Source organism: Oncorhynchus kisutch, linkage group LG22 (assembly GCF_002021735.2).
Source record: "Oncorhynchus kisutch isolate 150728-3 linkage group LG22, Okis_V2, whole genome shotgun sequence".
Taxonomy (NCBI): Eukaryota; Metazoa; Chordata; class Actinopteri; order Salmoniformes; family Salmonidae; genus Oncorhynchus; species Oncorhynchus kisutch.
This window is the reverse complement of record NC_034195.2, coordinates 57,030,340-57,043,230: the sequence shown is the minus strand read 5'-3', so window position 1 is coordinate 57,043,230 and position 12,891 is coordinate 57,030,340. Positions and strand designations below refer to the sequence as shown.

Below are 12,891 nucleotides of genomic sequence, written 5' to 3'. Positions count from 1 at the left end.
GGGTTGCCATAACAAACACAACAAAGGAGTTAAATACTTATTGAAATTTCAGCTTTTACTTTTTTTTATTAAGTTGTAAACATTTCTAAAAACATAAATCTAAATCTAAATGTAACAAAATGTGGAAAAAGTGAAAAGGGTGTGAATACAATCTGAAGGCCCTGTGTATATCCAATACAGAAATACAGTGCTATCATTTTAATTCTGTCTCATCTCATTGGTAATCAGGCCAGGTTCCCTCCACCTTAGGCTAATGGTACTTTCCATTGTTCCTTCCTGGAGGTCTGCCAATCAGATAAGACCTTCCACACCTTCTCACTGATGGGAAAGACCAACACGGGTGTGTGTGAGGGGCAGGACGTAAGAACGTTGTGTTGACACTTGTAGACTACTTGTGTTGCCTTCTACAACTTGCATTGGAATGCAGAAAGATACATATAATTTCAGTGAGAAATATACTGTAGGTAATCCAGCTATTATGTGAATATTTCAGAGTTCCATCAGGTATTTAACAGCCTACATGCAAAAATACTACAGTTTACAATACAACACTGTAGTAGTCGACCATGTAGTATTTACTGTGGAATTTTGTAGAACTCGGTCCTCCTCCTGTAGTCCACAATCATCTCCTTTGTCCTGATCACGTTGAAGGAGAGGTTGTTGTCCTGGAAACACACTGCCAGGTCTCTGACCTCCTCCCTATAGGCTGTCTCATCGTTGTCTGTGATCAGGCCTACCACTGCCTAAACTTAATGATGGTGTTGGAGTCGTGCTTGGCCACGCAGTCATGGATGAAAAGGGAAGAGGGGACAGAGCATGCACCCCTGAGGGGCCCCCGTGTTGAGGATCAGCATGGCAGATGTGTTGTTATTTTTTAATTTGTAATTTTATTTATTTATTAATTTTATTTTATTTTACCTTTATTTAACTAGGCAAGTCAGTTAAGAACAAATTCTTATTTTCAATGACGGCCTAGGAACAGTGGGTTATCTGTCTGTTCAGGGGTAGAACAACAGATTTGGACCTTGTCAGCTCAGGGATTTGAACTTGCAACCTTCCGGTTACTAGTTCAACGCTCTAACCACTAGGCTACCCTGAACCACCAGGAGGCGGCTCGTCAGGAAGTCTAGGATCCAGTTGCGGAGGGAGGCGTTTAGTCCCAGGGTCCTTGGCTTTGTGATGAACTTCGTGGGCACTATGGTGTCGAACATTGAGCTGTTGTCAATGAACAGCATTCTCACATAGGTGTTCCTTTTGTCCAGGTGGGAAAGGGCAGTGTGGAGTGCAATAGTGACTGCAATCATCTGTGGATCTGTTGGGGCGGTATGCGAATTTGAGTGGGTCTAGGGTTTCCGGGATGACGTTGATGATGTGAGCCATTACCAGCCTTTCAAAGCACTTCATGGCTACAGACGTGAGAACTACAGGGCGGTAGTCATTTAGGCAGGTTACCTTCGTTTTCTTGGGCACAAGGACAATGGTGGTCTGCTTGAAACATGTAGGCATTACAGACTCTGTCAGGGAGAGGTTGAAAATGTCAGTGAAGACTCTTACCAGTTTGTCCGCCCATGCTCACAGTACATGTCCTGGTAATCCGTCTGGCCCCGTGGCCTTGTGAATGTTAACCGTTTTAATGGTCTTGCACACATCGTCCAGAACAGCTGGTGCTCTCATACATTCAGTGTTGTTTGCCTCGAAGCGAGCATAAAAGGCATTTAGCTCATCTGGTAGGCTCGCGTCACTATGCAGCTCGCGGCTGGGTTTCCCTTTGTAGAACGTAATAGTTTTCAAGTCCTGCCACATCCGACGAGCATCAGATCCGGTGTAGTACGATTCAATCTTAGTCCTGTGTTGATGCTTTGCCTGTTTGATGGTTAGGGTTAGAGGTCATAGCAGGATTTCTTATACGTGTCTGGATTAGTATCCCGCTCCTTGAAAGTGGCAGCTCTAGCCTTGAGCTCATTGCGAATGTTGCCTGTAATCCATGGCTTCTGGTTGGGTTATGTACGTACGGTCACTGTGGGGTCAATGTTGTCGACACAGTGCATTTCGAAAGTATTCAGACCCCTTGACCTTTTCCACATTTTGTTAGGTTACAGCCTTCATCTAAAATGGATTCAATTGTGTTTTTCCTTCATAAATCTACACACAATACCCTATAATGACAAAACAAAAACAAGTTTATATTTTTTGCAAATGTATTACAAATAAAAAAACATAAATATCATATTTACATATTCAGACCCTTTACTCAGTACATTGTTGAAGCTGCTTTGGCAGCAACAACAGCCTCAAATCTTCTTGAGTATGATGCTACAAGCTTGGCACACCTGTATTTGGGGAGTTTCTCCCATTCTTTCCCAGTAGATCCTCTCAAGCTTTGTCAGGTTGGATGGGGAGCATCGCACTGCACAGCTTTTTTCAGTTTTCTTCAGAGATATCCGATCAGGTTCAAGTCCGGGCTCTGGCTGGGTCACTCAAGGACATTCAGAGACTTGTCCTGAATCCACTTCTGCATTTACTTGGTTCTGTGCATAGGGTCCTGAGAACTCTGGAGCGGAGCAGGTTTTCATCAAGGATCTCTCTGTACTTTGCTCCGTTCACCTTTCCCTGCCACTGAAAAACATCCCCACAGCATGATGCTGCCACCCCCATGCTTCACCGTAGGGATGGTGCCATGTTTCTTCCAGACGTGATGCTTGGCATTTAGGCCAAAGTGTTCAATCTTGGTTTCATCAGACCAGAGAATCTTGTTTCTGAGTCTTTAGTTTCCTTTTGGCTGTCATATGCCTTGTACAGAGGAGTGGCTTCTGTGTGGCCACTCTACCATAAAGACATGATTGGTGATTCCATCTCCACAGAGGATCTCTGGAGCTCTGTCAGAGTGTCCATCGGGTTCTTGGTCACCTCCCTGACCAAGGCCCTTCTCCCCAGATTGCTCTTCTTCCATTTAAGAATGATGGAGGCCACTGTGTTCTTGGGGACCTTCAATGCTGCAGACATTTTTTGGTACACTTCCCCAGATCTGTGCCTCGAACATAATCCTGTCTTGGACCTCTACGGATAATTCCTTCAACCTTATGGCTTGTTGTTTGCTCTGACATGCACTGTCAACTGTGGGACCTTACATAGACAGGTGTGTGCATTTCCAAATAATGTCCAATCAATTGAATTTACCACAGGTGGACTCCAATCAAGTTGTAGAAACATCTCATGAATGATGAATGGAAACAGGATGCACCTGAGATCAATTTCGAGTCTCACAGTAAAGGATCTGAATTCTTATGTAAATATATATATATATATATTTTTTTTTTTATACATTTGCTACAATATGGGGTATTGTGTGTAGATTGATGAGGATTTTTGTTGTTGTTGTTTTTAATTAATTTTAGAATAAGGCTGTAACATAACAAAATGTGGAAAAAGTCAAGGGCTCTGAATATTTTCCAAATGCATTGTATCCTCCTCAATTACCTTGACTTTCAGCCTGGTCCTGGAGAAACAGCATATCCTTCGCATCAGACTCATTGGAGAAAAAATATCTGTCCAGTTCGAGGTGAGTAATCGCTGTTCTGCTATCCAGAAGTTATTTTCCGTCGTAAGAGACGGTAGCGGGAGCACTGAGCTGACACATCATAGTCCTTTACCACTGAGCTGACCTATCATAGTCCTTTACCACTGAGCTGACCAATCATAGTCCTTTACCACTGAGCTGACACATCATAGTCCTTTACCACTGAGCTGACCAATCATAGTCCTTTACCACTGAGCTGACCAATCATAGTCCTTTACCACTGAGCTGACCAATCATAGTCCTTTACCACTGAGCTGACACATCATAGTCCTTTACCACTGAGCTGACCAATCATAGTCCTTTACCACTGAGCTGACACATCATAGTCCTCCCCTTCCACATTTCTGCCTACTTATCCTCCTCCTCATTGTCCTCAACCATTTCTTGAATACCCAACCCCTTTCCCTGACTAACTCTTTTCTTATCTCTCTCTCTCATCTTTCACTCTCTCTTCATATCTACTCTAATTGAGGACTCCGTATCCTTTAGTCCATCAACCCCAACACCGTATCCTCTAGTCCATCAACACCATATCCTTTAGTCCATCAACACCATATCCTCTAGTCCATCAACACCATATCCTCTAGTCCATCAACACCATATCCTCTAGTCCATCAACACCATATTCTCTAGTCCATCAACACCATATCCTTTAGTCCATCAACACCATATCCTCTAGTCGATCAACACCATATCCTCTAGTCCATCAACACCATATCCTCTAGTCCATCAACACCATATCCTCTAGTCCATCAACACCATATCCTTTAGACCATCAACACCGTATCCATTAGTCCATCAACACCATATCCTTTAGTCCATCAACCCCAATACCATATCCTTTAGTCCATCAACCCCAACACCGTATCCTCTAGTCCATCTACCCCATATCCTTTAGTCCATCTACCCCAATACCATATCCTTTAGTCCATCAACCCCAACACCGTATCCTCTAGTCCATCAACACCATATCCTTTAGTCCATCAACCCCATATCCTTTTGTCCATCAACACCATATCCTTTAGTCCATCAACACCATATCCTTTAGTCCATCAACACCATATCCTTTAGTCCATCAACACCATATCCTTTTGTCCATCAACACCATATCCTTTTGTCCATCAACCCCAACACCGTATCCTCTAGTCCATCAACACCGTATCCTCTAGTCCATCAACACCGTATCCTTTAGTCCATCAACACCATATCCTCTAGTCCATCAACACCGTATCCTTTAGTCCATCTACCCCAATACCATATCCTTTAGTCCATCAACCCCAACACCGTATACTCTAGTCCATCAACACCATATCCTTTAGTCCATCAACACCATATCCTCTAGTCCATCAACATCATATCCTCTAGTCCATCAACACTGTATCATTTAGTCCATCAACACCGTATCCTTTAGTCCATCTACCCCAATACCATATCCTTTAGTCCAGCATACCCAACACCGTATCCTCTAGTCCATCAACCCCATATCCTTTTGTCCATCAACACCATATCCTTTTGTCCATCAACCCCAACACCGTATCCTCTACTCCATCAACACCGTATCCTTTAGTCCATCAACCCCAACACCATATCCTTTAGTCCATCAACACCATATCCTCTAGTCCATCAACACCGTATCCTTTACTCCATCAACCCCAACACCGTATCCTTTACTCCATCAACCCCAACACCATATCCTTTAGTCCATCAACCCCAACCCCATATCCTTTAGTCCATCAACCCCAACACCATATCCTCTAGTCCATCAACCCCAACACCATATCCTTTACTCCATCAATCCCAACACCATATCCTCTAGTCCATCAACACCATATCCTTTACTCCATCAACCCCAACACCGTATCCTCTAGTCCATCAACCCCAACACCATATCCTCTAGTCCATCAACCCCAACACCATATCCTTTAGTCCATCAACCCCAACACCGTATCCTTTACTCCATCAACCCCAACACCATATCCTTTAGTCCATCAACCCCAACACCATATCCTCTAGTCCATCAACCCCAACAACATATCCTCTAGTCCATCAACCCCAACACTGTATCCTCTAGTCCATCAACACCGTATCCTCTAGTCCATCAACACCGTATCCTCTAGTCCATCAACACCATATCCTCTAGTCCATCAACCCCAACACCGTATCCTCTAGTCCATCAACACCATATCCTCTAGTCCATCAACACCGTATCCTCTAGTCCATCAACACCATATCCTCTAGTCCATCAACACCGTATCCTTTAGTCCATCAACACCATATCCTCTAGTCCATCAACACCGTATCCTTTAGTCCATCTACCCCAATACCATATCCTTTAGTCCATCAACCCCAACACCGTATCCTCTAGTCCATCAACACCATATCCTTTAGTCCATCAACACCATATCCTCTAGTCCATCAACATCATATCCTCTAGTCCATCAACACAGTATCCTTTAGTCCATCAACACCGTATCCTTTAGTCCATCTACCCCAATACCATATCCTTTAGTCCATCAACCCCAACACCGTATCCTCTAGTCCATCAACACCATATCCTTTAGTCCATCAACCCCATATCCTTTTGTCCATCAACACCATATCCTTTTGTCCATCAACCCCAACACCGTATCCTCTAGTCCATCAACACCGTATCCTTTAGTCCATCAACCCCAACACCATATCCTTTAGTCCATCAACACCATATCCTCTAGTCCATCAACACCGTATCCTTTACTCCATCAACCCCAACACCGTATCCTTTACTCCATCAACCCCAACACCATATCCTTTAGTCCATCAACACAGTATCCTTTAGTCCATCAACACCATATCCTTTAGTCCATCAACCCCAACACCATATCCTCTAGTCCATCAACCCCAACACCATATCCTTTACTCCATCAACCCCAACACCATATCCTCTAGTCCATCAACCCCAACACCATATCCTTTAGTCCATCAACCCCAACACCATATCCTCTAGTCCATCAACCCCAACACCATATCCTTTAGTCCATCAACCCCAACACCGTATCATTTACTCCATCAACCCCAACACCATATCCTTTAGTCCATCAACCCCAACACCATATCCTCTAGTCCATCAACCCCAACACCATATCCTCTAGTCCATCAACCCCAACACCATATCCTCTAGTCCATCAACCCCAACACCATATCCTCTAGTCCATCAACCCCAACACCATATCCTCTAGTCCATCAACCCCAACACTGTATCCTCTAGTCCATCAACACCGTATCCTCTAGTCCATCAACACCGTATCCTCTAGTCCATCAACACCATATCCTCTAGTCCATCAACCCCAACACCATATCCTCTAGTCCATCAACCCCAACACCGTATCCTCTAGTCCATCAACACCATATCCTCTAGTCCATCAACACCGTATCCTCTAGTCCATCAACACCGTATCCTCTAGTCCATCAACACCGTATCCTTTAGTCCATCAACCCCATATCCTCTAGTCCATCAACACCATATCCTCTAGTCCATCAACCCCAACACCATATCCTTTAGTCCATCAACACCATATCCTCTAGTCCATCAACCCCAACACCATATCCTTTAGTCCATCAACCCCAACACCATATCCTCTAGTCCATCAACCCCAACACCATATCCTCTAGTCCATCAACCCCAACACCATATCCTCTAGTCCATCAACCCCAACACCATATCCTCTAGTCCATCAACACCGTATCCTCTAGTCCATCAACACCGTATCCTTTACTCCATCAACCCCATATCCTCTACTCCATCAACCCCAACACCATATCCTTTAGTCCATCAACACCATATCCTCTAGTCCATCAACACCATATCCTCTAGTCCATCAACACCGTATCCTCTAGTCCATCAACACCATATCCTTTAGTCTATCAACCCCAACACCATATCCTCTAGTCCATCAACCCCAACACCATATCCTTTAGTCCATCAACACCATATCCTCTAGTCCATCAACCCCAACACCATATCCTCTAGTCCATCAACACCATATCCTCTAGTCCATCAACCCCAACACCATATCCTCTAGTCCATCAACACCGTATCCTTTAGTCTATCAACCCCAACACCATATCCTCTAGTCTATCAACCCCAACACCATATCCTCTAGTCTATCAACACTGTATCCTCTAGTCCATCAACACCATATCCTCTAGTCCATCAACACCATATCCTCTAGTCCATCAACAGCGTATCCTCTAGTCCATCAACACCATATCCTCTAGTCCATCAGCCCCAGCCTTTCCTTTGTTATTCTATACCTTCAAGTCCTCAATTCACTCTCCTTCACAACCACAACATAAACTGTTCTTAATTGAGAGAGGCAGGAAGAAGCAGGAGAGAGTCAAGGGAAAAGAGGGCTCAGATTTACCATTGACCTGCTGAGGTGAGTATGGCTCAGAGCTGGACTTACCATTGACCTGCTGAGGTGAGTATGGCTCAGAGCTGGACTTACCATTGACCTGCTGAGGTGAGTATGGCTCAGAGCTGGACTTACCATTGACCTGCTGAGGGGAGTATGGCTCAGAGCTGGACTTACCATTGACCTGCTGAGGGGAGTATGGCTCAGAGCTGGACTTACCATTGATCTGCTGAGGGGAGTATGGCTCAAAGCTGGACTTACCATTGACCTACTGAGGGGAGTACGGCTCAGAGCTGGACTTACCATTGACCTACTGAGGGGAGTACGGCTCAGAGCTGGACTTACCATTGACCTGCTGAGGGGAGTATGGCTCAGAGCTGGACTTACCATTGATCTGCTGAGGGGAGTATGGCTCAAAGCTGGACTTACCATTGACCTGCTGAGGGGAGTATGGCTCAGAGCTGGACTTACCATTGACCTACTGAGGGGAGTACGGCTCAGAGCTGGACTTACCATTGACCTGCTGAGGGGAGTACGGCTCAGAGCTGGACTTACCATTGACCTGCTGAGGGGAGTACGGCTCAGAGCTGGACTTACCATTGACCTGCTGAGGGGAGTATGGCTCAGAGCTGGACTTACCATTGACCTGCTGAGGGGAGTACGGCTCAGAGCTGGACTTACCATTGACCTGCTGACGGGAGTACGGCTCAGAGCTGGACTTACCATTGACCTGCTGACAGGAGTACGGCTCAGAGCTGGACTTACCATTGACCTGCTGAGGGGAGTACGGCTCAGAGCTGGACTTACCATTGACCTGCTGAGGGGAGTATGGCTCAGAGCTGGACTTACCATTGACCTGCTGAGGGGAGTACGGCTCCGAGCTGGAGTCTGGGGGGGACTCTGGGAGCGTCCTGGAACGTAGTAGAGAAATATTGATTGGTTGGTATAAAGATCAATACAGATTTTATCATGCAGAAACTTGTGCCCGTACAATATGGCATTTCAATCCGAAAGTTATTTGATTTTAGAATATCTCTTATATATTTTTGAAAGGCAATAACATACTTAGCTGCAGCAAAATCATCTACATTGTGTTGTGCAATAGATTGCATGAGTTGTTTCCAGGCCATCTGTAATATGACTCTAGTTTCTGATATCTGCCTTCCTCACATCTTCGCTCTCAACCACTGATTACATAACGGAGCTGGATTTAGTATAAGGGTCTATGGTGTGAATCTAGTTAATCTAGACCTAAACCATCATGTCATTGTAGACATGAGTCTGGCTCATCGGTTAAAAAAAGCTACTATGATTTATCTTTTCAAGTTGTATCTCACGGTGATGTTACAACTTATTAAAAAGTAGCAGGTTAAAAACTGGTTGAGATTATGTCATTACAACCAATTTTGCCTGCTGGGTTGATGCGGTTGCACAATATACACTACAGGGCATTCAGAAAGTATTCAGACCCTTTGACTGTTTCCACATTTTGTTACATTATAGCCTTATTCTAAAATTGATAATAGTTTTTTCCCCTCCCTCATCAAATCTACTCACAATAGCCCATAAAGACAAATATCACATTTACATAAGTATTCAGACCCTTTACTCAGTGCTTTGTTGAAGCACCTTTGGCAGCGATTACAGCCTCGAGTCTTTTTGGGTATGTCGCTACAAGCTTGGCACACCTGTATTTGGGGAGTTTCTCCCATTCTTCTCTGCAGATCCTCTCAAGCTATGTCAGGTTGAATGGGGAGTGCCGCTGCACAGCTATTTTCAGGTCTCTCCAGAGATGTTTGATCGGGTTCAAGTCCAGGCTCTGGCTGGACCACTTAAGGACACTCCGAGACTTGTCCCGAAGCCACTCCTGCATTGTCTTGGCTGTGTGCTTAGGGTCGTTATCCTGTTGAAAGGTGAACCTTCGCCCCAGTCTGAGGACCTGAGTTCTGGAGCAGGTTTTCATCAAGAATCTCTCTGTACTTTGCTCCGTTCATCTTTCCCTCGATCCTGACTAGTCTCCCAGTCCCTGCCGCTGAAAAACATCCCCACAGCATGCTGCTGCCACCACCATGCTTCACTGTAGGGATGGTGCCTGGTTTCCTCCAGAAGTGACACTTTGGTATTCAAGCCATTGAGTTCAATCTTCATCAGACCAGAGAATCTTGTTTCTCATGGTCAGAGTCCTTTAGGTGCCTTTTGGCAAACTCCAAGCGGCCTGTCATGTGCCTTCTACTGAGGAGTGGTTTCCATCTGGCCACTCTACCATAAAGGCCTGATTGGTGGAGTGCTGCAGAGATAGTTGTCCTTCTGGAAGGTTCTCCCATCTCCACAGAGGAACACTGGAGCTCTCTCAGAGTGACCATCGGGTTTCTTGGTCACCTCCCTGACCATGGCCCTTTTCCCCTGATTGCTCAGTTTGGCCGGGCGACCAGCTCTCGGAAGAGTCTTGGTGGTTCCATACTTCTTCTATTTAAGAATGATGGAGGCCGATGTGTTCTTGGGGACCTTCAATGCTGTAGAAATGTTTTGGTACCCTTCCCCAGATCTGTGCCTTGACACAATCCTGTCTCGACGCTCTACGGACAATTTCTTCAACCTCATGGCTTGGTTTTTGCTCTGACATACACTGTCAACTGTGGGACCTTATATAGACCGGTGTGTGCCTTTCCAAATCATGTTCAATCAATTTAATTTACCAAAGGTGGACTCCTATCAAGTTGTAGAAGCATCTCAAGGATGATCAATGGAAACAGGATGCACCTGAGCTCAATTTCGAGTCTCATAGCAAAGGGTATGAACTTTTACGTAAATGAGAAATTTCAGTTTTTGCAAGCATTTCTAAAAACCTGTTTTACCTTTGTCATTATGGGGTATTGTGTGTAGATTAAGGCTTTTGTTTATTGAATACATTCTAGAATAAGGCTGTAAAGTAAAACATCTGGAAAAAAGGGGTCTGAATCATTTACAAGTGCAATGTATATACAAAAGTATGTGGACACCCCTCCAAATTAGTGGATTTGGCTATTTCAGCCACACCTGTTGCTGATAGGTGTATAAAACAGAGCACACAGCCATGCAATCTCCATAAACAAACATTGGCAGTAGAAGGGCCTTAGTAAAGAGCTCAGTGACTTTCAACGTGGCACCATCATAGGATGCCACCTTTACAACAACGTTTGCCAAATTTCTGGCCTGCTAGAGCTGCCCTGGTCAACTGTAAGTACTGTTATTGTGAAGTGGAAACTTCTAGGAGCATCAATGGCTCAGCCGAAAGTGGTAGGCCACAAGCTCACAGAATGGGACCTCTGAGTGCTGAAGCTCATAGCGGGTAGAAATCATCTGTCCTCGGTTGCAACACTCACTACCGAGTTCCAAACTTCCTCTGGGAGCAACGTCAGCACAAGAACTGTTCATTGGGAGATTCTTGAAATTGATTTCACAGAGCCCTGACCTCAACTCCATCGGACACCTTCGGGATGAATTGGAACGCCAACTGCGAGCCAGGCCTAATCGCTCAACATCAGTGCCCGACCTCACTAATGTTCTTGTGACTGAATGGAAGCAAGTCCCCGCTGCAATAATCCAACATCTAGTGGAAAGCCTTCCCAGAAGAGTAGAGGCTTTTATAGCAGCAATGTTCCAACATCTAGTAGAAAGCCTTCCCAGAAGAGTGGAGGCTGTTATAGCAGCAATGTTCCATCATCTAATGGAAAGCCTTCCCAGAAGAGTGGAGGCTGTTATAGCAGCAAAGAGGAGATATATTAATATATATTATTAATATTACATTATATTAATGCCCATGAGATGTTCAACTAGCAGGTGTCCACATACTGTAGTAGCATAATCTGTCATCTTGCTCTATAATTCCAACATGTCAGTTTCTGTTGCCTACCATTCCCCATCATCCATCTATCCATTTATAGTCCCAGACAGCTCAGCCTCACCCTCACCCACTCCCTTTCCCTCACCCTAACCCTCACCATCACCCACTCCCTTTCCCTCACCCTAACCCTCACCCTACCCATCACCCACTCCCTTTCCCTCACCATCACCCTAACCATCACCCACTCCCTTTCTCTCACCATCACCCTAACCATCACCCACTCCCTTTCTCTCACCATCACCCTAACCATCACCCACTCCCTTTCCCTCACCCTAACCCTCACCCACTCCCTTTCCCTCACCCTCACCCTAACCCTCACCATCACCATCACCCACTCCCTTTCCCTCACCCTAACCCTCACCCTACCCATCACCCACCCCCTTTCCCTCACCATCACCCACTCCCTTTCTCTCACCATCACCCTAACCATCACCCACTCCCTTTCTCTCACCATCACCCTAACCATCACCCACTCCCTTTCCCTCACCCTAACCCTCACCCACTCCCTTTCCCTCACCCTAACCCCCACCCACTCCCTTTCCCTCACCCTCACCCACTCCCTTTCCCTCACCCTCACCCTAATCATCACCCACTCCCTTTCCCTCACCCTAACCCTCACCCTAATCCACTCCCTTTCCCCCACCCTAACCCACTCCCTTTCCCTCACCCTAACCCTCACCCTAACCCACTCCCTTTCCCCCACCCTAACCCACTCCCTTTCCCTCACCCTAACCCTAACCATCACCCACTCCCTTTCCCTCACCCTAACCCTCACCCTAACCATCACTCACTCCCTTTCCCTCACCCTCACCATCACCCACTCCCTTTCCCTCACCCTAACCCTCACCCTAACCATCACCCACTCCCTTTCCCTCACCCTAACCCCCACAATCACCCACTCCCTTTCCCCCATCATCACCCACTCCCTTTCCCTCACCCTAACCCCCACAATCACCCACTCCCTTTCCCCCACCATCACCCACTCCCTTTCCCTCGCCCTAACCCACTCCCTTTCCCTCACCCTCACCCTAACCATCACC

General features: G+C 45.8%; 1 protein-coding gene across 3 annotated transcripts in view; it reads right to left on the bottom strand.

The window, feature by feature from the left end:
• myrf (myelin regulatory factor) overlaps window positions 1-12,891 on the bottom strand; it is a 72,364-nt gene that overhangs the window by 39,608 nt on the left and 19,865 nt on the right. For all 3 annotated transcript variants that reach the window (XM_031802111.1, XM_031802112.1, XM_031802113.1), the window contains exon 4: window positions 8,818-8,879. In XM_031802111.1, the coding sequence (XP_031657971.1) occupies window positions 8,818-8,879 (62 nt within the window). The remainder of the gene's footprint in view (window positions 1-8,817; window positions 8,880-12,891) is intronic.